Source organism: Schistocerca cancellata, chromosome 7, assembly GCF_023864275.1.
Source record: "Schistocerca cancellata isolate TAMUIC-IGC-003103 chromosome 7, iqSchCanc2.1, whole genome shotgun sequence".
In the NCBI taxonomy this organism is placed as follows: Eukaryota; Metazoa; Arthropoda; class Insecta; order Orthoptera; family Acrididae; genus Schistocerca; species Schistocerca cancellata.
The window spans coordinates 181,432,462-181,460,297 of NC_064632.1; the positions used below are offsets into that span (position 1 = coordinate 181,432,462).

Genomic DNA, 27,836 nt, shown 5'->3' on the forward strand with positions numbered 1-27,836 from the left:
TTCAAAAATGGCTCTGAGCACAATGGGACTTAGCTTCCAAGGTCATCAGTCCCCTAGAACTTAGAACTACTTAAACCTAACTAACCTAAGGACATCACACACATCCATGCCCGAGGCAGGATTCGAACCTGCGACCGTAGCGGTCTCGCGGTTCCAGACTGTGGCACCTAGAACCGCTCGGCCACCTCGGCCGGCCGAGAATTTCAGTCAATTATTGGTACACAAAGATCAAATAAGTTTCTCTCAGCAGGTGTCGAAACGCTGTTCAACAAGGAGGCATACCTCAGCAATTGTTTCCCACAAAAATATCCCAAATATTTCCATGACTGATCATCCACTATGTCAATCATATCAAGACGATCATGTAAGTCTACTCATAGACGTTCTTCCTCGGAATCATCGCTGTTGAGAAAACTGAAACCTTACGCATTTTCACCCGGGGTGCTTCCAATGCTTTGTGGCAGGTTTGTTAGTTTGAGCACTTGTCGCAGCACAAGCAAATTTTTTAACTGCTCATTGCAAGAACTAAAACTCTCCAACCTCCACTTTTTGAACTGTTAAATCTCGTTCTGTGTTGGTTCTTGCACTTTTGGTGCTGACCTTACGCCTTGCGATGGAGATCGTATCAGGTAAGGAAGGACGAGAGAGGTCAAAAATTAACACCAAAAGTGAACTAAATCAATTGAAAATATGAAGTGTAAATATCACATTTTTCTTCTGCAAACGCTTATCAGTCAGCAGGATAGCTTGAGTATGAATGTCTGCTCTTAATAAGAACTTGTCTTTCAATAAATTTCACAACATACCGGACGTAAACATTACTACTTTGCTACAATGAACCGGAGAACCATAGACATCCCGATAACAGCTAGACAAGAGTCCAGTGTTTCACAACATACCTTACTGTTACGACGGCGTACGACGCTGTACCTCTATACCACACGTAATCAGTACTACTTTGTCCGACGTACCGCAGGCCAATTACGCTAGCGTAAACCAAAGATACGCCGATAACAGCGCGGTAAGGTTCCAGCAGTTAAATATAACGTTGACGTAAATCGCAGAGATACCGATATCAACTCAATAACGCCTCGGTGATCGTATTAAAAGCCCAGGTTGCTCACACGTCTGCAGAACAGCAGCAGCCATCATGGTGAAGGCACGCAAAATCGTACTCGTCCGACACTTCCAAGGGCCGCCTCGAACCGAGGACTTCCGCATCGAGGAGGAGGACCTGCCGCCCGTCAAGGAAGGACAGATCTTAGGCGAGGCAGTCTACTTCAGTGTCGACCCCTTCCAGAAGGGTCACACGGCTATGCACAAAGTGGGAGACACCTTCTACGGCGCTCAGGTAAAGTACCTCTTACTTCCCGTCGTTTATAATCTGATACCGACGGTTACTCTGTACCTCGAAGTGGGCATCCACATGCAACGCCACTGGCACCATTCCCGTGACGTCACCGATGTTTCGTGAGCAAAATGGAAACTTTCACTCGTCGCTCTCCAGCGACGTCATTTTTTGACACGTCATTGTGAGTTAAATGTTATTTTAACTTTCTGACGCCATTAAGTCTTCCCAAACCACTGATAACAGTCGTTCACCTGCTACATGGCGATTGCATTTCGAAATAATTTCAATCTCTGTTTAGACTGAGTGTGACAAGAAACGCATGGGAGACTGGTTTATTGAGAACTGATTTGGACACAATCTGAAGCGGTCTGTTTTTCTTTTACAACTATGCGCTGATGAACCAAAATATTATGGCCACCTGATTAATAGTCTGTTTGGTCGGTTTTGGAAAAAAAAAAAAATCACTGATTCTGCGTATAGGGGTTCAAAATGGTTGAAATGGCTCTGAGCACATCTGAGGTCATCAGTCCCCTAGAACTTAGAAGTACTTTAACCTAACTAACCTAAGGACATCACACACATCCATGCCCGAGGCAGGATTCGAATCTGCGATCGTAGCAGTCGCGCGGTTCCGGACTTCGCGCCTAGAACCGCTCGGCTATTGCGGCCGGTGCGTATCGGGGATCCCACCGTTTGTTGTTGGGTTTGTGGAGATATGTGGCATTAGATGTGTACGCACAGGTTATGTAATTCGCATAAATAACAAGCCACTCATTTGCGTACGCGGTGATGGCGCCTGATAGTGACCCAGCTGAGTTCCGTAGCATTTACGTCAGGCGAATTTGGTCGTCGAGACATCACTATAATGCTTCGCAAACCACAGTAGCACGATTACGGCGTCGAGACATGGACAATTATGCAGCTGGTCCGCAGCCGTCAGCTTGCCTTCGATTACTACCACAATCCCCATGTGAGAGCAGGAGAATGTCACCCGTGCATAATCGTACTACTCCCACCAACTTGCGTCCGTGGCGCGCTGAACGTTTTGAACCGCCGGTCACCTCGATGACGGCGTTTATGAAGACGACCATCGACCTAGTGTAGCAAAGATGTGATTCACCCGAAGAGGGGTTGGGTTGTTTTGGGGAAGGAGACCAGACGGCGGGGTCATCGGTCTCATCCGATTAGGGAAGGATGGGGAAGGAAGTCGGCCGTGCCCTTTCAGAGCAACCATCCCGACATTTGCCTGGACCGATGTAGGGAAATCACGGAAAACCTAAATCTGGATGGCCGGACGCGGGATTGAACCGTCGTCCTCCGGAATGCGATCACCCGAAGAGCCGACGCGTGACGGCCGAATCCCTATAGTCCCATGCCCACTCCAATCGCAATTGACGATGTCGTAGGGTCAACATGTGAACACGTGGGGGTGGTCTGCTGTGAAGCTCCATGTTCTGCAATGTACGATGAACGGTATGCTCCGAAACACTTGCGGAAGTACCAGCTGTGTACTCTTTCGAAGAGATGTCACACATCACCATGTATCCTACTTTACAGCGCAAACAAGCCTCCGAACCCCACGTCCAACCATTTAGCTCCTAGTGGTAGTTTCACTATCCTTCTACCTCTTTCCGAGGCTTCTCACGAAGGTAGCACGTCAAATTCGACCAACTTCGCCGTTTTCGGGTATTAGTTCACAGGCTCTGCTTAATAATAATCTGCCCTTTGTCAAAGTAGATTATCTCAATGGATTTCCCTATTTGAACCCCATATACTTTTGTTACCGCGTCACGTGTCCTCAATGCCACCAGGCAGCATGCAGCGTCGTGCTGAGAATGGTCACAATGTTTTGGCTTATCAGTGTATGTACAGCTGATTACACTATCAGAAATTGTCGTATCACTCCCCGAGTTTTTATGATAATTATCAAATTATCAAACAACAAGTGAGGTAATTTGAGATTTAGATAAACATTTGACTTATTGTCACTTCGTTCACAGCTAATGCATAATAATGTGAGCTTTTCACATAGTATGGTACGGCCCAGCAATCGCGGCAGTAACTATCAGAATGTACATTGGCAAGAGCATTATCCTCCCTACCAATATTTAGAAATTTGTTGGCAGTTCTATGATGTGTTTTGCCGTTGTGAACACATAATGTGTGTCAGATTAATGTTTTCTGCTGAGTGTGTGTGTGTGTGTGTGTGTGTGTGTGTGTGTGTCTGTTTGTGTGTCTGTGTGTGTGTGTGTGTGTGTGTGTGTGTGTGTGTTTGATAATTTCAGTGTAGATAAACAATTGATTAGATAATTAATAACTAAGACACTTCCAATGGAATGTTGTCTACTCCGGGGGCCTTGTTTCGACTCAGGTCTTTCAGTGCTCTGTCAAACTCTTCACGCAGTATCGTATCTCCCATTTCATCTTCATCTACATCCTCTTCTGAACTGAATGGACAGTGTCTTGTAAGGAGGATATAAGATGAACATCAACAAAATCAAAACGAGGATAATGGAATGTAGTCGGATTAAGTCGGGTGATGCTGAGTGAATTAGATTAGGAAATGAGACACTTAAAGTAGTAAAGGAGTTTTGCTATTTGGGGAACAACATAACTGATGATGGTCGAAGTAGAGAGGATATAAAATGTAGACTGGCAATGGCAACGAAAGCGTTTCTGAAGAAGAGAAATTTGTTAACATCGAGTATAGATTTAAGTGTCAGGAAGTCATTTCTGAAAGTATTTGTATGGAGTGTAGCCATGTATGGAAGTGAAACATGGACGATAAATAGTTTGGACAAGAAGAGAATAGAAGCTTTCGAAATGTGGTGCTACAGAAGAATGCTGAAGATTACATGGGTAGATCACATAACTAATGAGGAAGTATTGAATAGGATTGGGGAGAAGAGAGGTTTGTGGCACAACTTGACCAGAAGAAGGGATCGGTTTGTAGGACATGTTCTGAGGCATCAAGGGATCACCAATTTAGTATTGGAGGGCAGCATGGAGGGTAAAAATCGTAGAGGGAGACCAAGAGATGAATACACTAAGCAGATTCAGAAGGATGTAGGTTGCAGTAGGTACTGGGAGATGAAGAAACTTGCACAGGATAGGGTAGCATGGAGAGCTGCATCAAACCAGTCTCAGGACTGAAGACCACAACAACAACAACAACAACTAAGACACTTGTCGTTATCCAACCACTTAGTTCAAAAAGTGGATCAAGTATATCATATACTACTGCTAACTGGTTCAGATTTTGGTGCCGACACGATAAAAAATAAGTGCTCTTACAGGTTAGAAAATTGGAGTCACGAGAGATATATTTGTAGGCTAGAGCCACAACAGCTCCGACTTGCCATCAGCTCTTATTATAGCGACGTAAAATTTTAAATGCCAAATGTTTATACCACATTGTAGTTACGATAGAATTAATAAATGAAGCTCTGTGTTCCTAATTTTGCAAGAAGCAAGATTGCTCAAAATTTCGTGCACGATAACGAATGAATTTTCTTCGTGATCAGTGTATTCAGTACTCATATTTTGTTTTTCGACAACATCCAGTTTTGGGTCCGATATTTGTGTTCTCTATTCGGACGACTTAGTTCCTGTGACAGCTGTCATAACAGCATGATGGTAGCCATACCAGTCCTTCCGATTTCAGTTGAGGCCATCTGACTTATGAATGAAGCAGGTAACATTGCAGCTGACAGTGTCGATACAGTTTGTGATGCCATGTCACTTGCTGTGCCGTCATCGTCTAACTGAGAAAACTCAAATGCACGTAATGACAAGGAAAATACCAACAACAACACATACAAAACATCTTATTTGTCCCTCCCCCCCCCCTCTCTCTCTCTCTCTCTCTCTCTCTTATTTTCTCTTAACTTCAAAATCAGACACTGCTGTATGCTGGGTTGATTTTTTAACATTCAGGGTGACAATTATTTAACTATATGAAAAAAAACATAAATTAGTTACAAACAACGGCGTGCACACACTTTATTATTGTAAACGTCACTACAGACATTCGAATTTAGGTTATGACATGTTCGCTATGCCTGCCATCATTGGCGGTGATGTGGCGCAGACGAATAGCGAAATTCTGCAAGATCCGCTGAAGCGTCGGAACATCGATGCTGTCGATGACCTCCGGAATGGCTGTTTTAAGCTCAGAAATGGCTTTGGAGTTATTGTATTTGTATTTGTATTTAATATACAAAAACGGGTCTCATGTTTTCATACCCGTATAATATGGCGACCAATTGAGGATCATGCCAGTAGCCTGTGGGTACCCCAGAGCCAGAATGCGATCCCCAAAGTGCTCCTCCAGGACATCACTGCTGCTTCGATGGGGTCAGCTCCGTCTTGCATGAACCACATTTTATCGAAATCAGGGTCACTTTGGATAATGGGGATGAAATCGTCTTCCAAAGCCGTTGCGTAGTCACCGTGCCATCAAGGGATATCGCACCGATTATTCCGTGACTGTACATTGCAACACCACAGTCACCCGTTGAGGGTGAAGAGACTTCTCGACTCGAGAATGTAGCTTTTCAGTCCCCCAAGCGCGCCAGTTTTGCTTATTGACCAAATGAAGCGGGTGGGCAACAAGAAGGCGTGTGGGCATGCTTATACTAATCCTCATCACCCCCTGTGGCCAACCGCGCCGTTTAAACGTCCTAACGCAAACCGCGCAGAAGTTATAGCGATTTTATTTCATATAGTTCAATAACTGTCACCCTGTAGCTAACAAAGGCTGTATGATTGCATGATTTGGTAGCTTCACTAAATGTTCTTCACTCGTAAGTAATAGTACATCATTAAATTTTGTACGGTCAGTAGTCCTAAGTAGGGACAGTTTAAAAGGAAAAATTAGTCTTAGGCATATCTGTAGTTGTATGGAAGAATTAGTAGAGGGTGTCGTTCATTCTAATAGAGGATAAGTCGTCTGCTACAAAAAATGCCGTCAGACACATTTAACGGATTGAAGAACATGTCAGCGGAGTTTGAACATGCGACCAGAATGCCATAAAGAGTTACCGACGAAGTAGGCCTGCCGCGTGACGGCTCTGTCGTGGTGGAATACCGAATGAGCACCTGGATAAGAGTGTAGTGCAGTGGGAATCTGAAAAGTGTGTACACTATTAGTCCAAAAACTTCCGAACCTGGTTTTGTTGTTGGCGTACGAGTGATGTCAGCGCAGTAATTACGGCCGCAAATCCAACTAACAACTGTAAACAACAGATGTGCTCTGGACCAGTCAGCTGTGTGCAAGCAATGTTAAGGGGAGATGGAAGGCTATTTTTATCCCTATTCTGCCGATGCTATTATATCCATTGATTAGGTACACTTTTCAAAAGAACTATGAGTGATAAAACAATGAAATTCTTACTGCATATAAATAACATATATGCCTCAATATACAAGTAAAATGAACATAATACCTCATGGTCTTGAAGAAAAAAAATTTTTATTCTTTCAGTAGTAAAATTTAGCTAATTTTTTACATTAATTATTATAAAACAGTTTCTGATTGTTTGGTGGTTCTCACTTTACTTGTCATAACTTATTACCATCTGCAGTACAAATTGACCAAATTTCATGTTTCTAGTCCCATTAGTTTATCAAATAATGGTACCTGAAAGTAAAAAAAATGTATTTTTGAGAAAAATCCATTTAATGTTTAATATTACAATTCTAGTATAGTCATTGATGAGAATACTTACCACTAATATTTTCTTCCACCATACTGAGCATCATCTGAATCATACTGATCTTCTTTTCTTCTCTTGGTCCCTCTTCTTTTCTGTCTGGCTTCTTTTGTGCATTTTGAATTAGCAATATCTGCTTTGTGGAGTCTCTCTTTATCTACTTGCAACAAGGATCATGCAGTATTTCCACTATATTTTATGCCCAATAATTCTAAAACATCCAGTTTTCTAATTAAACCATCACTGAAGCATAAAATAGCATCATAAACACCAAATTTGAGGTTTGTAAGCTGAACGAATACAGTTTTCGGTAACCGGTTCCAAATGACAGAATTCACACATTTATTTAAATTTTGCGTTTTCCCATGAAGACATTTCTTCAACAAGGTATCTTTACAAAGGTCTATAAATATGGGTTTAATTTAATTTAATGCTGTGCATTATCTCTGCATGGCGCAAAAAGGAAGGCGTGGCATCTGAATGCCAGATTACACAGACAGTCAGGAAAACCATCATATCTCACGAAAAAATTGTCCTATTTGTATAAAACAAAAACTGTTTCACGCAGGAAAGACCAGGCATTTCAAATATGCTAAAATCTGAAAATCGAATTTTTGAAGCCCACTTACCTTCCCTTTCCCCTTTTAGTAATGGTCGCGCAAACGTCCTGTTTCCAATGTTATTGTGCTAGAAATTGCAGTGGTGGAACAGCTCCAAATGAAGTGTTCCCTGACGTTCTCAACAATGTTTTGAAGAAGATAAGAGTATATACAGAGTCTAACCCACACTTAGATTCTTAGAGAAGAACAACAATGTGTGGCACCAACTGTGACATGACTGAAATGCAAAACCCGGACAGTCATTTTCTGGAAAAATTCATCACAGGTGATCTATCACAAAACGACAAAGTGCATAAATTCACATCAAGGTTCAATGCTTTGATGATGTAACCGACATTCAAGCCAATGCGTCGAGTGAGGTGAGCAACATCCCAAATAAGTACTTTTCTCACCATTTCACATGGTTCTATGACCGTTCTTTGGGAGGCTTTAATGTCAACTGAGGCACAAAAACAACCATCTTAACTTTTTTCTATTTTTTTCTGAATCCAGTCTTGAAACTTTTTGGACTGATGGGATACTAAGACGTAGTATTTTGTCATCAGCTGTAGCAGTGAGACAGGAAGAATTGTTGGGATGCATTAGTATAGCATCCGGACATGTGGAGGTAGTGAGTATGTAAATAGGCTGTTTAGGTTTTTATGTTGGTAACGTCACGTAGCGCTCTGTATGAAAATCACTGAATGTGCTGTGTGCAGTCTGTGGCTGGTTTGCATTGTTGGAATATTTGCCATTGTAGTGTTTGGCAGTTGGATGTGAACAGCGTGTAGCATTGTGCAGTTGCAGATGAGCCGCCAGCAGTGGTGGATGTGGGGGGAGAGATGGCGGATGTTTGAGAGCGGATGATCTGCTCCATCAGAGACTGGATGTCATGTACTGATATATATGATTTTTTAACACTCTTAAGGTAAATACATTGTACATTGTTTGTCCTCCATCAAAATCTTTCATTTGCTAACTATGCCTATCAGTAGTCAGTGCCTTCAGTAGTTAGAATCTTTTATTTAGATGGCAGTATTGGCGCTGGCTGTATTGCAGTAGTTCGAGTAACGAAAATTTTTGTGAGGTAAGTGATTCAGAAAAGGTGTAGGTTACTGTTAGTCAGGGCCATTCTTTTGTAGGGATTATTGAAAGTCAGATTGCGTTGCGCTAAAAATATTGTGTGTCAGTTTAGTGTTGATCAGAATAAGTAAAGAGAGAAATGTCTGAGTACGTTCAGTTCTGCTCAGCTGTTGGAAAATCAAATAACATAAGAAGTTTACCACCAGAGTAATTCATAAATTTTTCTAAGGGGATGTTTCAAGTATTTGGGGGTGATTTAACTGTGTATTACTGCTACTGTGTGGTAGTGTTGTATGTGGGAGGGGATTTCACAATGAGGCAGTCTCTGTAGATGAGATTTCTCTTATTTGTGATGAACTATCTAGAATTGTAGGCCTTCCTGTGGCAATTTTGACACAGGTTCATCTATCGAGAACAAGAGTGTTTGTAAATGCTAACAGTACTACACTGCCAGATGTTGCAGCAAAGGTGCTGAGTATCATGGAGAGATTTACTAACGTATTTCCAGAAAGATCGAAGCACCTTGTTACTTGTACAACTGTCTTGTGTTAGCGCAGCAGTGCGATGGTGTAATGCAGAGGCCTACCCACAGGTGGCGCGGATCGTGGAGAGCCGCGCTCCCGGCTTTCCAGTGGGGCGGCACGTGGTGGCTTACTGGGGGTGGCGCGACCGCACGGTGGCCGATGTGGGCTCCGGCAGACCAGAGGCCCCCCTGTACGTATCGCCGCCCAGGTTGGTGCCACACCTGGGGGACCTGCCTCTGTCGCTGTCCCTGGGAGTCCTAGGCATGCCAGGCAACAGCGCCTACTTCCCGCTGCTGGACATCTGCAAACCCAAGCCAGGAGAGGTGGTCGCAGTCACTGGCGCTGCCGGGGCTGTCGGCAGCGTAGTGGGCCAGATAGCGCGCATCAAGGGCTGTACTGTCATCGGCTTCGCCGGATCTGACGCCAAGGTATGTGTTACTTAGCTCTTCAGTTGTGTATAGATACAGGTGTTGAGTAGCGAGGATAATACTCCCCATCCTGAAACAGAGGTACCGTTCGCAACTGTCTGCTTAGCGGAGAGCTTTAATGTGGCGCTATGGAGACACAGGGAGGCGATCTGGCCCAAAATGGAATGTTCCTAATGGATTAACGACGAGGTCCAGTGAGCCGACCAGCCTGGACATGGTTTTCGAGCGATTTCCCCCATTCAGCTAGAAGAATACCTGATTGTTAATCAAGCCCCGCCTTAGATACACTCTATGCAAACATTTAGGAAACGAGAGAAGAAGAAGAAGAAGTAAAACAAGAAGATACACGAATGCCGTTTAAATAATCTTATTGATATGTGATTCTAGATTATTCGTGCTGCTAACGTGGTTCAAGTTTCCCTCAGGAGTTCTGTCAGGTTGAATCGTTTCTTCTGCACGGTTTTTGGCGACGAGGCTTGCTGCCATAACCTAGCGACAGCTGAGGAATGTTGGGCTGATTTTGGAATATTCTCATCAAGAACTCTTGGCTTTCTCCAGTTATGAGAGGTAGTCCTATTGATTGTTCTTGAGGACGTTATTGATGATACTACACTAGTTGCTTTTATTTGAAACTAATGGTCACATGGTTTGAATTAATATCTTGGAAGATAGAACGTATTCCAGCAGCAGGTCTGGCCATATGGTGGCGTTGCAGTCCTAGTTGTTGTTCTTCCAGATGCTCTCGATGGTACTGTACTATTGTCTTTTTCCTGGCCCAAAATATTGGTACGCTGGAAGGTAGAACACTAATCCAGCAGCAGGTGTGGGCGTATGGCAGCGTTGTGCAGCAACACCCTTGTGCTCAAGTTGCTGATATATCAGTTGCGTGGTGATCTAGAGCTCTTTCAGAAGTCACTGGCCGATCACGTGGTCTTCTCTTGGATGTAAGGTACTTTGTTACCAGTTGAAGTTTCACCAGAGTATAAGGTCTAAACTAGTGGGTGTCTGTGACGGTAACGGATGCGAATTTCCCCACCTACGCTATCAGGTGGAGAGGTAAGGTACATGCTTTGCGGGATGGTAATATTAGTGATTCTGAACAAAATACTTCATAAGGACATATGTTCTATTCCGAATGGTTCCCAAGACAGAACACATTTAATGCACATTGTTATTTATTTTCTGTATTATTCAAAGACTGTCACTGTTTACAACGTGCCATAATAGCGCAGAGGCAATTGAGACGAACACTTTGATAAAGAACACATGTGGTCTGTCAAGTCGGGAAACTACCTCAAATTGGCCTGTGAGATTTTCAGTATACTCGCGCTAACTATTAGTCCTGGAGAAAAAGTGAATAGGATCTTTTTTGAAGGAAATTTAATGTAATTTAACTTTGTACTGTTACACGTTTTCGCTCGAGGGTATGGTTTTCAAGAAAACCGTACAAAAGTGAAACTAAATGTGTTCAACCTCGGAAACCATTCGGAATATGGCATATGTCCATATGAAGTTTTTGTTCAGAATCACTAGTAAACTGCAGGAGCGCCCAATGAAAGGCTCCAGGATTAGTAGCGCTTATTGAAAATGGTTCAAACGGCTCTGAGCACTATGGGACTTAACATCTGTGGTCAACAGTCCCCTAGAACTTAGAACTACTTAAACCTAACTAACCTAAGGACATCACACACATCCATGCCCGAGGCAGGATTCGAACCTGCGACCGTAGCAGTCGCGCGGTTCCTGACTGAGCGCCTAGAACCGCTAGACCACCGCGGCTGGCGCTTATTGAAGACTATACCGTCCAGACAGTAGTAGGAACAGAAAGTTCGGTGAAATCGGAAGTGAGCAGCACCGAAAACCTAAGTTCAAATTGTAATATTAATCTGAAGGATAGTTGGCAGCTTTTTTATTTCAGTAAATAATTCTACAATATCTAGCGATGTTATCACGGAATGTGAATTGATCTTGGTAAAGTCCAGCATCAGTGGTTGGTCTGAAATGGTAATCTAGTGCTTTTATAGACCGCCTGCGTCAGGAGCTGTAGTGATAGAGTGGTTCAGACAGAATTTCTAGAATGTCGTTAGTAATTTTCCTGATCATGCCGTTGTAATAGGGGATGAATTCCATTTGCCAGGTATAGAATGGGAGAGTCGTGCTATCACAACTGGTGCCAGAGACAGGGATTCGTGTGACATTATTCTGAATGTCTTGTCCGAAAATTACTCCTACCAGATAATAAGAGAACCAACTCGTGAACGTCTAAGACGTCCTGGCAACAAACAAACCTGAAACTGAACTTATCGAATCACTTAACGTAGACGAAAGTGTCAGTAATCATAAAGCTGTGATATTAACTACGAACACGAATTTTACAGGGAATGCTAAGAAAAAAGGAAGATATTTTTCCTTAGCCAGAGCGACGGGATACAAGTTGCTAAGTATCTGAGTAGTTAGCATCAAATATTCATTGCTGAGGACGGAAATCTAGAGCACGAATAGGAAAAATTCAAAAGCTTCGGTCAATATGCCTTAGACAAGTGTGTTCCGAGCAATGTCGTAAGGGATGGGAAAGACCTACCGCGGTTTCATAGCGGTCTTAGAAAACTGCTGCGTGAACAAGGAGATCTTCATCGCAGATTCAAAAGAAGTCAAAACCTAACTGGCAAAATTAAGCTGAACGAAGCGAAAATGAGCGTAAGGAGATCAATGAGCGAAGCGTTCAATGACTTTGAAAGAAACATTTGGTCAACCGATATGAATAAAAACTCTAGGGTTTGGTCTTATGTGAAATCAATAAGAGGTTCGAAATCCTCTTTACATTCACTCAGTGACCTTTCTGGCACCGAAACGGAAGACAGCAGAGAAAAGGACGACATACTGAATTAAGACCTTTCGGATGTTTCACCGTGGAAGATTGCAACATGGTCTCTCCTTTCAACTATCGTTCGAACGTCTAAATAGCAAATACTGAGGAAACTGATCGCGGAATGGGAAAGAAACTACAATCGTTTGGTAGTGCAAAGGCATCAGGACCAGATGAGATACCTACAAGACTTTAGGAAGATTATGCGGAAGAACTTTCTCACCTTGTAGGAGCTGTTTCTCGTAGAAAGGTGCCTAGTGATTGGGGTACAGCGTTTTCAAGAAGGGTCGTAGGACAGATGCGAATAATTATAGGCCTACATCGTTGACGTCAATGTGCTGTAGAATTATGGAATATATTGTATATTGAAAAATTATTACCTTTTTCGAGAACGAAAAGCTTCTCCATAAAAATCAACATGGATTTCGCAAACAGATATCTCGCAAAACTCGGCTTCCTTTGTTCTTCCACGAGATCTATGGCTGTAGACAAGGGTGCTCAGGAAGTCAATCGACACAGTCCCACACTGCAGTTTAGTGGAAAAAAATACAAGCTTACCGAGTATCGGACTAGATTTGCGACTGGATTCAACACCTCCGTACAAACAGGGCTCAACACTTCGCTCTTAGCGGAACAAAACCGATGGATATAAAGATAATTTCCGGAGTACCCCAAGCAAGTATGATAGGACAGTTACTCCTTACAATGATTATAAATGATCTAGTAAAAGGCATCGGAAGCTGCTTAAGATTGTTCTCAGATGATATGGTTGTCTACAAGAAAGTAGCAACGCCAGACAACAGTATATATTTGCAAAAGGGCCTACAGAGGACTAATGAATAGTACGGGTTATGGCAGTTCACCACGAACGTAAATAAATGTAACATATCGCGCATACATAGGAAAAGATGTAGATCACTGTACAACTACGCTATTGTGACGAATTGCTGGGAACCGTGTCTATTGTAAAATATTTAGGAGTAACTATCCAGATTGATCTTACGTGGAATGGCCGTATAAAACGAATAGTAGGAGAAGCAGATGCCACACTGAGATTTGTAGGAATAATCTTGATGAAATGTAACTCACCCACGAAGCGACCGATTCTTCAGTAGTGTTGGTAAGTAGTGGGGTCCCCACCAGGTAGGACTGATCGAAAGGATAGAGAACATCCACGAAGAGTGGCGGGTTTCGTCACGGGACCGTGCAGTCGGCGCCAGAGCGTCACAGGCGTGCTCAAAAAACTCCAGTGGCACACGCTACAAGAGAGGAGCTGTGCATCACGATGAGTCTTACTATCGAAATTTCGAGAGAGCCTTTCCGGGAAGAGTCAGACAACATATTACTTCCTTCAACTTACATCTTGCGAAATGACCACGACAAGAAAATTCGAGAAATTAGAACTAATACAGAGTCTTACCGACAATCATTCTTCCCACGCGCCATTCGCGATTGGAACAGAGAAGTGCGGATCTGCCGTGGTACCAGAAGTACCTCCGTCACAAACCGTTAGGTAGCTTACGGAGTATGATGTAAATGTAGATTAAGAAATACTATATGGTAGGTACTAATCTAGCTTCAGAGCTCCATTTAAACCCCCCCCCCCCCCCCCCCGCGCCCTCCGCATTAGACAATCAGTACGTGTATTGGCCATGTTTCCCCTGACAACTGTCACATATAAAAACCTGTATGTAGCAGAATTTTATAAAAAACAATCCTAAGGTCCCGTGGGAGTATTGATACCGAATGTACTAGGGGTGGTGCTGGTGTAGCCTTCACATTCTTTGGCCCTCAGTTTGTGATCATCATTGTTGGCTGCGTCATATCTGAATACGTTCCCCATAATGAGTAGTGCGCTTTTTGATTCTTGGAGGTACGAGTTTCCTACCTATCACTCACTGAACTACTACTAAATTAAGAGGTAAGTATGACTGTGTCAACTGGACACTATCGCCTTTACCCTCTCAAGAAAATTTTTCGTGTGTTTCCTTCTACAGCTCCACAGTCACTTCCTTGTAACAAAAGGTTGACCATGTACCACTACCCACTTTCTCAATAAATATGTCGTTCTTGTGCCTGGCATGCAATCCTCAGTGCTTTATATCTTGAAATCTATTATTCCTTTCTAGTTTTAGAAATCCCCTGGTTAACTTTTCCGATTTTACGAGGGTTGGAACTTAAATAGTGGCAACTAATTATCCACAACAGATACAAAAGAGTTACATGTTTGCACCTGTTACTGTCCTTCAAATTAGTCACCAGTGTTGTGTAGAACACGTTGCCAGCAATGTGGAAGGCGTACTATACCGTTAGCAGAGCCTGTTCTGTTGATGGGGCGAATGGAGCGGTCAGCTGCCTGTCGAATCTCTGGAACAGCTCTAAAGCGAATGCCACGACGTGGTTCCTTCATCTTCGGAATCAAATCAAAGTCTCAAGGACTTAATTCCTTGGAGTATGGTGGATGGTACAGTACTTCCCAGCCCCATCGACCAAACAGAGCAGCCACAGCTTGCGCTGTATACGCCCGCGCATTTTCGTGCAAAATGGTGGGTGGGTTGCGCAGAAAGAGTTGCCTCTTCTTTCGCAAAGCTGGTCGCAGGTGATGATCCAAAAACGCACAGTAGTACTGTGAATTGATGGTCTGCCGTGGAGGAACGTAATGCGTTAGGATAATACCATCACAGTCGTACACGAGAATCACCATAACTTTATATCGCCCCATTCGCACCATCAACAGAACAGGCTCTGCTAACGGTATATTGCGCCTTCCACATTCTTGGGAACGGGTTCTACATAACGCTGGTGACTACTTTGAGGGACAGTAACAAGTGCAAAAACATAACTCTTTTGTATCGGTTGTGAATAAATAGATGCCACTATTTAAGCTCCAAGCCTCGTATATTAATAATTCCTTCGTAGCCGTCGGTGTTAAAAAATGCTGGAAGACAATGTAGTGATACATACAACGCTAAAGCTGGAAGTAGAGCACAATCAAATTATTGTTAGTACCAGTTTACTGCTATTCATAATGTCTCAATGATGTTCTCAATGTTGAACTTTCGGTTTTAAATTACTTTTTCGAAACAGTTACTTAGTTCTCCAACAATACAGTCTAAATAATAAATGAACTATGTGATATGTCTCAAGAAGTATATTAATTCTTAAAATGAATCTTTTGCTGGATGTTAATCATAGTTCAAGTACTTAATTTCTGATGGACAACATCATATACACTTCACAATCTTACATTATTCTTCACGTATGAGCTTTCCAAGTAATTAAGCTTTCACTGACCTGCAACAATCATTGTCCAGTACACAGTACTCTACGCTTAACTTCTCTCACAATGTTTGAAAATACTGTAACAGCTGTTAAATTGTAGCTGACTCTAATATCCTTTTGGGAATATTGACAGAAGGGACTGGTTTGTATAACTATATTTACTGAAACTTTTTAAATCATTAACATGGAAGTAACGGCCAAACAACCTTTCACACTTCTCACAAAATCTCAATGACTATCAACACTCTCTCCACGACTTGGGCGGATTTTGGGCAGATAGACTTCGTGTGATATGGTGCTTCTGGTGGCCATATATGCAGTATTGCGAGGTTATCGGCCCAGTTTCCGTACTTCGATACATATGTTCATTTGCTTTTGCAAATTCATGGACCTTTTATTAGACATACCAGAGCAGTAACCACTCATCAAAATAAACCCATATAACGTTCGTTACACACACCTCCATGCATAGTCACTGGCATGTATTATATAATGAACCACCGGGATGGTACTTTCACGCACTATCGATATAAGTGCCACTGCTGGTATGTAATACAATAACTTACACTTGTGAGCATCATCGCAGGAAGGAAGGAAAGAAGATTTGACAACATATCATCTTGTTGACAATGACGTCATTAAAAATGGGTGACAGGTACGGGTTGGGGAAGGAAGCCAGCCGTAGCGTTTCAAAGTAACTGTACCAGCATTTTCCTTAAGCATTTACGAAAACACGGAAAATATAAATGTGGATGGTCGACGGGGAAATCAGCCGTCATCCCTCTGAAAACGAGTCCAGAGACCTAACACAGTATCAGTCCACTCTATCTGAGCGTTATCCTCACATACATACAACGTTTTAAATTTACTTAAACACTTCTGACGTCGGGAGCAGTTACTCCGTCTCTGACAAAGGGTGCCTACTGTATCCTGCTCAAATGCTTACTGGCTGACAGGTTGTGTTCAAACCAATGGAAAAAGTTCCAATCGGATGGGTACTTTACCTTCACCTGTTTCAACACTTTTTAAGTAATTCACAATCTCAGGGTTGGTCATCGTCTTATACACGTACATACAGCTGTAGACAGTTGTAAGTGTACTAAACATTTTACAGTATTTTCCTCAATGATGTCTCTGTTGCTTTCAGTACGGCTGATAAAGCAACGCCTGTTATAAATTATCTTCTACTTTCACCGAACTTTCTACCTGATCTGAAGCTACGTCTGGTTGTGGACTTAGTCTTGCCTCTGTGCATGGTTCCAAGTCCTTACCATACACTGAGGTGACACATCTCATGGGATAGCTCCTAATATCATGTCGCATGTCCTTTCTTCCGACATAGTGCAGCAAAACGCCGTTGAATGGACTCAACATGTATTGCAAAATCACCTGCAGAAATATTGAGCCCTGTTGCCTCTATAGCCGTCCATATTTACGAAAGTGTTGCCTGTTCAGGAGTTTTTGCACCAACTGACCTCTCGATTACCATCCATAAATGTTCGATTGGATTCTTGTCGGTGATCAGTGTGACCAAATCATTCACTCGAACTGTCCAGAATGTTCTTCAAACCAATCGCGAACCGTTGTGTCCCAGTGACATGGAACATTATCCATAAAAATATCATCATTGTTTGGGAAATTGAAGTCCATGAATGACTGCAACTGATCTCCAAGTAGCCGAACGTAACAATTTCCAATCAATAATCGTTTCATTTGGACTAGACCATATCATGGTAAACACATCCCATATAGTTAAAGCCACCGTCAGTTTGGACAGTGCATTTTTTGACGTCCTGGGTCCGTGGCTTCGTGGAATCTTGCGCCAGACTCGAACCAACTCTTGCCAACTGATATCGGGACTCATCTGGCCACTCCGTGGTTTTCCAGTCGTCTAGGGTCTAACCGATATGGTCACGAGCCCAAGAGAGCCGCTGCAGACGAAGTCGTGCTGTTAGCAAAGGCACTTCCGTTGGTCATCTGCTGCCGTAGCCTATGACCACCAAAGTCCTTAAAGACACGTTCATCGTACGTCCAACATTGATTTTTGCCATTAGTTCATACAGTGTTTTTTGTCTGTTAGCACTGACAACTATATGCAAGCGGCGCTATTCTCGGTCGTTAAGTAAAGGTAGTCGACCACAGTGTTGTCCGTAGTGAGAGGAAGAGCATGAAATCTGGTATTCTCAGCACACTCTTGACACATTGATTTTTGCGGTTATTTCACGCAGTGTTGCTTGTCTGTTAGCACTGACAACTCCACGCAAACGCCGCTGCTCTGGGTTGTTAAGTGAAGGCCTTCGGCACTCCGTTGTTCTAGGTGAAAGGTAATGCCTGCAATTTGGTATTCTCGGCACACTCTTGACACTGCGGATCTCGGAATATGGACTTCCCTAATGATTTCCGAAATGGGATGTCCCATGTGTCTAGCTCTAACTACCACTCCGCGTTCAAATTCTGTTAACTCCCGTCGTGCGACCATCATCAGGTCGGAAACTTCTTCACGTGAATCACCTGAGTACAAATAACAGCTCTGCCAATGCATTGCCCTTTTATACCTTGTGTAAGCGTTATACGAGGGTAATTCCAAAAGTAAGGTCTCCTATTTTTTTATAAGTACATAGACCTGTTTATTTCTACAATGGTTTACATCTGTTTACAGCTTGAACATTTAGCTATTTTTCGACATTATCACCATTTCTGACGATACATTTTTGTAGACGCTGTGGCAGTTTTTGTATGCCCATGTCATACAAGCTCGCCGCCATGCTATTCAGAAAGTTATGAACCTCTTCTTTCACCTCGTCGTCGGAGCTGAATTGCTGCGACCACAATTAACGCTTACAGGTACTGTGAGACACTGAAAAAACTCAAACTGGCAATTCAGAACCGGAGAAGATGAATGTTAAACAAGGGCGTACACATTCTCCATGACAACTCTCGCCCACACATCGCTCGGCAAACCCTTGCTCTCCCGCAACAGTTTCAGCGGAACATAGTCTTGACTTGGCGCCCAGTGACTATCACCTGTTCACTAGGTTAAAAGAACATTTGGCGCCGGCCGCAGTGGCTGAGCGGTTCTAGGCACTTCAGTCTGGAACCGCGAGACCGCTACGGTCGTAGGTTCGAATCCTGCCTCTGGCATGGATGTGTGTGATTTCCTTAGGCTACTTAGAACTTAATAGTTCTACGTTCTAGCGGACTGATGACCTCAGATGTTAAGTCCCATAGTGCTCAGAGCCATTTGAACCATTTTTGAACATTTGGCCGGAAAACGATTCAGCTCCGACGCCGTGGTGAAAGAAGAGGTTCATAACTTAGTGAACAGCATGGCGGCGACCTGGTATGACATGGGCATACAAAAACTGCAACAGCGTCTACAAAAATGCATCGACAGAAATGGTGATTATGACGAAAAATAGCTACATGTTCAAGCTGTAAACAGATCTAAACCATTGTAGAAATAAACAGGTCTATGTACTTATAAAAAATAGGATACCTTACTTTTGGGATTACCCTTGTATATCCATCTGCATATACGCATATCGGTATCTCACGGTTTTTGTCGCCTCAGTGTATTATGGTGACGTTGTGGAGCAGTGGAATTTTCCGCTGTGTGAGTGAGTGGGACGGAGAATAAGCTACCGCGACATGGAACTCTTCCTGGTGTTCTAGTTTGTTTTCTCAAAATAGACTGAATTAATTCTTCTTCTTTTATAGTATAGGACTGTGCAAATAAGTCGATCCAGCATCTTGTACACCCATGACGAATGTCTCTTATTTTCAGGTGAAATGGCTGAAGGAGGACCTGGGCTTCCATCACGCTTTTAACTACAAGAAGACAGACGTGTCCACCGCCCTGAAGCAGGCTGCCCCAGATGGTGTCGACGTGTACTTCGACAACGTGGGAGGCGACATAAGCACTGCAGTCATGAGCAACATGCGGTACCGCGGCCGCATCGTCGTGATCGGCGCCATCTCTCAGTACAACGACCTCGAGCACCAGAAGTTGGTCAACCTGCCCTTCACATTCCTTGCGCTGCAGCTCCGACTGGAGGGTTGCGCGGTTGCGCGGTATCACGACCGCTGGGAAGAGGGCATCAGCCAGCTGACGAAATGGGTCAGAGAGGGTAAAATCAAGTACAGGGAGACTGTGACCAAAGGCTTTGAAAACACTCCCAGAGCCTTCATCGGTATGCTGCGAGGTGAGAACTTCGGGAAAGCTGTTGTTAAACTGTGAACAATGCGGACGTAGCAGACGTGCGTGTCCACAAACAGAGACAAAGACAATTTCTTTCAGCGTTTCATACAGGAAGTATGAACTCTACAGTGCATAATTGGGCTCACATATTTCGCTAGAAACTGTCTTCAAAATTTTACTTTCGGAACGTCGTCGTTTGTAATTTCGTTAAAATAATTATAATGTTGAACATTTTCTACGCTTATTTGTTTGAATTGAATTGATAAGCCTACACAGCGACGCCTTAAGAGTTTTACTCAACACAACTGAAATTGTTTCGAAAGGACTGTTACGATTTAATGCGATAGGACATCACCTAGTCACTATCAGTAATTGTTTTCAGTCGTGCTATTCATAGCTACTTATAACATACAGAATATATAACACATATACTTACATAAAATGTATCACTGAACTGTGAATTAAAGCCAGTTACGCAAACAACAATAAATGTTTCTAGCTTTCAGCAGTGTCTGCATTTCAAAATTCACGTTGCCAGTGCAAGCAGGAAGAGTGTGTTACCAATTCCCACCCTCTGTCATTGTCTGAGTACTTTGCGTGCCAAAATACCGATTTGGTGTTCACTCTCGAGACAATAGTGTCAGTCGAGGAGGAATCTTCGTTGTTGAAGAACTTGGAAAGTAGTCCTAACTAAGACCAGGGTCACCGTCAGAATTCTAGGCGTCTATAATAGACCGCATTTCTTCAGACTAAGTTCTGGGTAATGTTAAAACACGTATATTGAGGTGTAGGAAGAAACTGCATTGCAATAGAGGATACATTTATTAACTACGGCTCCGAAACTTGTCTAATTAGTATTATACGTTTCATGCTAATGAAAATTATCTTTACCGTCAGCCCACAATAAGCGAAGTAAAAGATACCATATGAGGACCAAGGCGAAAGGAAAACTAATATAATTCAATAGCAGCACTTTCTTCATTCTGACTTACTTTAACTTCTAACTGTTGTCACAAATATTCAGTTTTTTAAATATATTTCAGTACCTATAAATCAGTAATATCTCGTCTCTCTTCCCTCCGACCAACCAAAAAAAACCGCTGATGTGAGAAATGTGACCAACTGACGGAATGAGTAACACAAAAGTTCCTGGTTCTGCTGCGAGTATAACAGATATGTAATTACTAGGTGTCTAATAATGCCTCCTACACCTACATCTTTGTCGATACTCTGCAATTCAGTTTAGGGCGCGTGGCGGGGAATACTACCTCGTACCACTACCAGTCATTCCCTTTCCTGTCCCGTTCGCAAACAGAATGAGGGAAAAACAACTTTATATGCCTCAATATGAGCCCTAATTTCTCGTATCTTATCTTTGTTGTCATTACGCGCAGTGTATATTAGAGGTAACAGGATCGTTCTGCAGTCAGCATCAAAACTCGATTCTATAAATTTTCTCAGTAGTGTTCCTCGAAAAAAAGTCGCCTTCCGTCCAGAGATTCCGAATTGAGTTCCCGTAGCATCTCCGTAACACTTCCGTATTGTTCGGACCTAACAGTAGCAAATGTAACAGCCCATCTCTGAACTGCTATGGTGTCTTCCTTTAATCCGATCAGGTAGGGATCCCAAACACTCGAGCAGTACTCAAGAATAGGTCGCACTAGCATCCTATATGTGGTCTGCTTTACAGATGAATTACACTTTCTTAGAATTTTCAAAATAAATCAAAGTCAATCATTCGTCTCTCCTACCACAATCCTGACATGCTCTTTCTATTTCACATCTTTTTGTTACGTTACGCCCAGATTCGTTTTTCCTATCCATCCGCATTAACTTACATCTTTCTACATTGAGAGCTAGCTGCCATTCATCATACCAAGAGAAATTTTGTCTAAGTCATCTTATATCCTCCTAAAAATCACTCAACTTCAACGCCTTACCGTACACCACAGCCTCATCAGAAAATTACCGCAGGTTGCTGTCCACCCTGTCCTCCATGTTATTTATGTATATAGAGAATAACAGCGGTCCTAACACACTTCCCTGGGGCACTCCTGAGGATATCCTTGTCTGTGATAAACACTCGCCGTCCAGGGCAACATGCTGGGTTCTATAAGTTAAGACGTCTTCGAGTCATTAACATACCTGTGAATCTACACTACTGGCCATTAAAATTGCCACACCAAGAAGAAATGCAGATCATAAACGGGTATTCATTGGACAAACATATTATACTAGGACTGACATGTGATTACATTTTCACGCAATTTGAGTGCATAGATCCTGAGAAATCAGTACCCAGAACAACCACCTCTGGCCGTAATGGCGGCCTTAAGACGCCTGGGCATTGAGTCAAACAGAGCTTGGATGGCGTGTACAGGTATAGCTGCCCATTCAGCTTCAACACGATACCACTGTTCATCAAGAGTAGTGACTGGCGTATTGTGACGAGCCAGTTGCTCGGCCACCATTGACCAGACGTTTTCAATTGGTGAGATATCTGGAAAATGTATTGGCCAGGGCAGCAGTCGAACATTTTCTGTATCCAGAAAGGCCCGTGCAGGATATGCAACATACGGTCGTGCACTATTCTGCTGAAATGTAGGGTTTCGCAGGGATCGAATGAAGGGTAGAGCCACGGGTCGTAACACATCTGATGTGTAACGTCCACTGTTCAAAGTTCCGTCAATGCGAACAAGAGGTGACCGAGACGTGTAACCAATGGCACTCCATACCATCACGCTGGGTGATACGCCAGTATGGCAATGACGAATACACGCTTCCAATGTGCGTTCACCGCCACGTCGCCAAACACGGATGCGCCCATCATGACGCCGGCCGCGGTGGTCTAGCGGTTCTGGCGCTGCAGTCCGGAACCGCGGGACTGCTACGGTCGCAGGTTCGAATCCTGCCTCGGGCATGGGTGTGTGTGATGTCCTTAGGTTAGTTAGGTTTAAGTAGTTCTAAGTTCTAGGGGACTTATGACCTAAGATGTTGAGCCCCATAGTGCTCAGAGCCATTTGAACCATTTGAACCTTTTGAACCATCATGACGCTGTAAACAGAACGTGCATTCATCCGAAAAAATAACGTTTTGCCATTCGTGCACCCAGGTTCGTCGCTAAGTACACCATCGCAGGCGCTCCTGTCTGTGATGCAGCGTCAAGGGTAACCGAAGCCGTGGTCTCCGAGCATGCTGCTGTAAACGTCGTCGAACTGTTGGTGCGATGGTTGTTGTCTTGAAAACGTCCCCATCTTTTGACTCAGGCATCGAGTGGTGGCTGCACGATCCGTTACAGCCATGCGGATAAGATGCCTGTAATCTCGACTGCTAGTGGTACGAGGCCGCTGGGAACCAGCACAGCGTTCCGTATTACCCTCCTGAACCCACCGATTCCGTATTCTGCTAACAGTCACTGGATCTCGACCAACGCGAGCAGCAATGTCGCGGTACGTAAACCGCAATCGCGATAGGCTACAATCCGACCTTTATCAAAGTCGGAAACGTGATGGTATGCATTTCTCCTCCTTACACGAGGCATCACAACAACGTTTCCCCAGGCAACGCCGGTCAACTACTGTTTCTGTATGAGAAATTTTCCTCATGTCAGCACGTTGTAGGTGTCGCCACCGGCGCCAGCCTTGTGTGAATGCTCTGAAAAGCTAATCATTTGCATATCACAGCATCATCTTCCTGTCGGTTAAATTTCGCATCTGTAGCACGTCATCTTCGTGGCGTAGCAATTTTAATGGCCAGTAGTGTAAAACCATGCGCTCAACGCTAGGTTATCAGCCCCTGATTCATGGGCATAAGCTTCTCGGGTGCACCCGTGGTCTACGGGTTGCCAGCATGGTAGCTCAGCGTGTACGGTCAGGGGTTAGCTGTCCTCTGTAATAAATTTTTTTAAAAAAGTGAGTGAATGGATCGACGATTAACTTGAAAGGGTGTAATGTTACGTCTCTCCCGAGCCAATGCAACGAACAGTAATGAACAAAATGAGATAAGAAAGGGGGTAGCGTCTCTGATTATTTATTTATTTAAACGTATGGCTAGGGACCCCGTCGGGCAGACCGTTCGCCGGGTGCCGGTCTTTCAATTTGACGTCACTTCGGCGACCTTCAGTCGATGAGGATGATAGGATGACGATGAGAACAGCACAACACCCAGTCCTTGGGCGGAGAACATTCCCCGACCCAGCCGGGAATTTAACCCGGGCCCAGAGGATTGACAATTCGCTACGCTGACCATTCAGCTACCGGGGGGCGGATAAGCGTCTCTGATTAGAAATCAAAACGTTCTTGGCCGCGGGTTCGAAACCCGCCACCGCTTAAATTTTGAATAAAAGTCATCAGCAGAGGCGGCTGAAGACTTCCGGCATAAGAAGTCAGAAGAACAGTTCAGTGATAGGGTGGTTCTCATCAGAGTCGACAGCAAACCGACACCATAAGCTGAAGATGAAGTGACAGAGAAAGTATATGAGAATACTGAACGGGTAAGTCAGTACGTAGAGGAAGAAAAAATTCTCATAGTCATGGAGGATTGGAATGCGTTTTCAGAGGAAGGAGTAGAAGAAGGGGTTACGGCAGAATATGGGCTTGGTACTAGGAATGAAGGAGGAGAAAGATTAATTGAATTCTGCAAGAAATTTCAGCTAGTAATAGAGAACACTCTGTTCAAGGATCGTGAAAAATGCAGGGAAGTACGGGAAGATTTCAGTTTGATTACGTCACAGTCCGGCAAATATTCCAAAATCAGATACTGGATTGAAAGCCGTTCCTTGGAGCAGATGTAGGCTCAGATCACAATTTAGTAGTGATGAAGAGTAGGCAGAAGTTTAAGATACTAGTCAGAGAGAATCAATGCGTAAAGAACTGGGATACGGAAGTACTAAGCAATGAAGAGACACGCTTGAAGTTCTCCGAGGCTGTAGACATTGTGATAAGGAATAGATTAGTAGGTAGTTCAGTAGAAGAGGAATGGGCAACTCTAAAAAGGGCAACCATAGATGTTGGTACAAAGAAGGTAACTGCGAACAAACCACTGGTAACACAAGAAATACTTCAGTTGATCGATGAAAGAAGGAAGTATAAAAATGTTCAAGGAAATGCAGGAACGATATAAATAGGAAGTGCGGGGAAGTTAAGACGAAATGACTACGTGGAAAATCTTAAGAAACCGAAAAAGAAATGATTGTCAGAAAGACCGACTCACCATATAGGAAAGTCAAAACAACTTTTCCTGAAACTTACAGCAACGGCTGAAATATTAACAATGCAATGGGAATACCACTGTCAAATCTAGAGGATAGGGCAGATAGGTGGAAGGAATACACTGAAGGCCTCTGTGAGGGGGATGACTTGTCTGATGAAGTGATAGAAGGGGAAACACGAGTCGATATACAAGAGATAGGAGATCCAGTATTAGAATCAGAGCTTAAAAGAGCTCTGGAAGACTTAAAATCAAATAAGGCAGAAGGGATAGACAACATTCCATCAGAATTTCTAAAATCATTGGGGGAAGTGGCAACAAAATGGCTACTCACTTTGGTGTGTAGAGTGAATGAGTCTGGCAATATGGCATCTGACTTTTGGAAAATACCATCCATACAATTCCGAAGATTGCAAGAGCGGACAGGTGCGAGAACTATCACACAATTAGCACAACAATTCATGTACCCAAGTTGCAGACAGGAATAATATACAGAAGAATGGAAAAGAAAGTTGAGGATATGTTAGATGACAATCAGTTTGGCTTTAGGAAAGACAAAGCTACCAGAGAAGCAATTCTGACCTTGCGATTGATAATAGAAACAAGACTAAAGAAAAATGAAGGCACATTCACAGGATTTGTCGACCTGGTAAAAATGTTCGGCAATGTGAAATGGTGCCCGCATCTCGTGGTCGTGCGGTAGCGTTCTCGCTTCCCACGCCCGGGTTCCCGGGTTCGATTCCCGGCGGGGTCAGGGATTTTCTCTGCCTCATGATGGCTGGGTGTTGTGTGCTGTCCTTAGGTTAGTTAGGTTTAAGTAGTTCTAAGTTCTAGGGGACTTATGACCATAGATGTTGAGTCCCATAGTGCTCAGAGCCATTTGAACCATTTTTGAATGTGAAATGGTGCAAGATGTTTGTAATTCTGAGAAAAATTAGCGGTAAGCTAAAGAGAAAGACGAGCAATATACAATACGTACAAGAACTAAGAGGGAATAATAAGATTGGAACACCAAGTACGAAGACCTCATATTAAAAATGGTGTAAGACAGGGATGTAGCCTTTCGCCCCTACTGTTCAACCTGTTCATCGAAGAAGTAATGACGGAAATAAAAGAAAGGTTCAAGAGTAGAATTAAAATGCAAGATGAAAAGCTATAAACGATAAGATTCACTGGTGGCATTTCTATTCTCAGTGAAAGTGAGGAAGAATTACAGGAGCTGCTGAATAGAATGAATAGTTAATGAGTACAAAATATGGATTTAGAGAAAATCGAAGAAAGACGAAAGTAAATAGCGGAAAGAAGAACAGTGAAAAACTAACCACCAGGATTGGTACTCATGAAGTAGATTAATTTGAGGAATTCTGCTACCTAGGCAGCAAAATAATCCAGGACGAACGGGGCAAAGAGGATATAAAAAGCAGACTGGCACCGGTGAAAAGAACATTCCTGGCTAAGAGAAGTCTACTAGAATCAAACGTGCACCTTAATTTGAGGAAAAAATTTCTGAATGGACTGTGGGAAAACCGGAACAGAAGAGAATACAAGAAACTTGAGATGTCTTGGTACAGAAAAATGTTGAAAATTAGATGGACTGGCAAAGTAAGGAATGAGAAAGTTATTCGCAGAATCGGTGAGAAAGGAGTACATGGGAAACACTGAAAAGAAGAAGGGACAGGACGTTAGTACATCAGTTAAGACGTCGGGGAATAACTTCCATGATATTAGAGGGAGCTGTAGAGGGTATAAATTGTAGAGGAAGACAGAGATTGGAACACATCCAGCAAATAATTGAGGACGTAGACTACAAGTGCTACTCCGAGATAAAATGGTTAAAGTTTTGAGGCTTTTCACTCAAAAGTACCACAAAGAAGTTGAAGTTCTCGACATTTGGGGACAGAGAAGATCCCATCCTTGCCACAGTACGGGAGGTGCGTTGTCGTTAGGGTAAGGTGGAACAACTCGACGATTTGAAGTGCTTGGCCAAAAATCCAGTGCGTTCTCTGGAGACACAATTGTAGAAAGCGACACAAGAATCATATTAACCATCTGTTGTCTTAAGCTTGTTACATCTATCCTTCTTGTAGACTTGGGACAGCGGCTGACAGCATAAGTGATGGAAATGGAACACCACAGCCAGATTTTCAGAGTATGAAGATTGTAAGTGGGCTGTTAATGTTTTCTTATTGGCAACGTTACATAGCGCTCTGTATGAAAATCACTGGCTGTGCTGTGTGCAGTCTGTGGCTAGTTTGCATTGTTGTCTGCCATTGTAGTGTTGGGCAGCGGCAGCTGGATGTGAACAGCGCGTAACGTTGCGCAGTTGGAGGCGAGCCGCCAGCAGTGGTGGATGTGGGGAGAGATGGCGGAGTTTTGAAATTTGTTATACTGGATATTATGAACTGCTATGTATATTACGGTTTTTCAACACTATTAAGGTAAATACATTGTTTGTTCTCTATTAAAATCTTTCATTTGCTAACTATGCCTATCAGTAGTTAGTGCCTTTCGTAGTTTGAATTTGTTATTTAGCTGGCAGTAGTGGCGCTCGCTGTATTGCAGTAGTTCGAGTAACGAAGATTT

The 27,836-nt window shown here is 43.2% G+C and overlaps 1 protein-coding gene across 1 annotated transcript; it reads left to right on the plus strand.

The window, feature by feature from the left end:
* The first annotated feature begins 1,150 nt into the window (after nt 1-1,150).
* Nucleotides 1,151-20,565, plus strand: LOC126091877 (prostaglandin reductase 1-like). Its single transcript, XM_049907159.1, has 3 exons — nt 1,151-1,351; nt 9,340-9,699; nt 19,632-20,565. The coding sequence occupies exons 1-3, from the start codon at nt 1,151-1,153 to the stop codon at nt 20,082-20,084; spliced, it is 1,014 nt and encodes a 337-aa protein (XP_049763116.1). The 3' UTR covers nt 20,085-20,565.
* Nucleotides 20,566-27,836: the final 7,271 nt, after the last annotated feature.

Excerpts from the sequence above, each read along its gene's own strand:
- LOC126091877 (XM_049907159.1), top strand. The coding sequence starts at position 1,151 with ATGGTGAAGGCACGCAAAATCGTACTCGTCCGACACTTCCAAGGGCCG. Across the intron at positions 1,352-9,339 it reads ACACCTTCTACGGCGCTCAG|GTGGCGCGGATCGTGGAGAG; the intron begins GTAAAGTACCTC and ends GCCTACCCACAG. Across the intron at positions 9,700-19,631 it reads TCGCCGGATCTGACGCCAAG|GTGAAATGGCTGAAGGAGGA; the intron begins GTATGTGTTACT and ends TCTTATTTTCAG.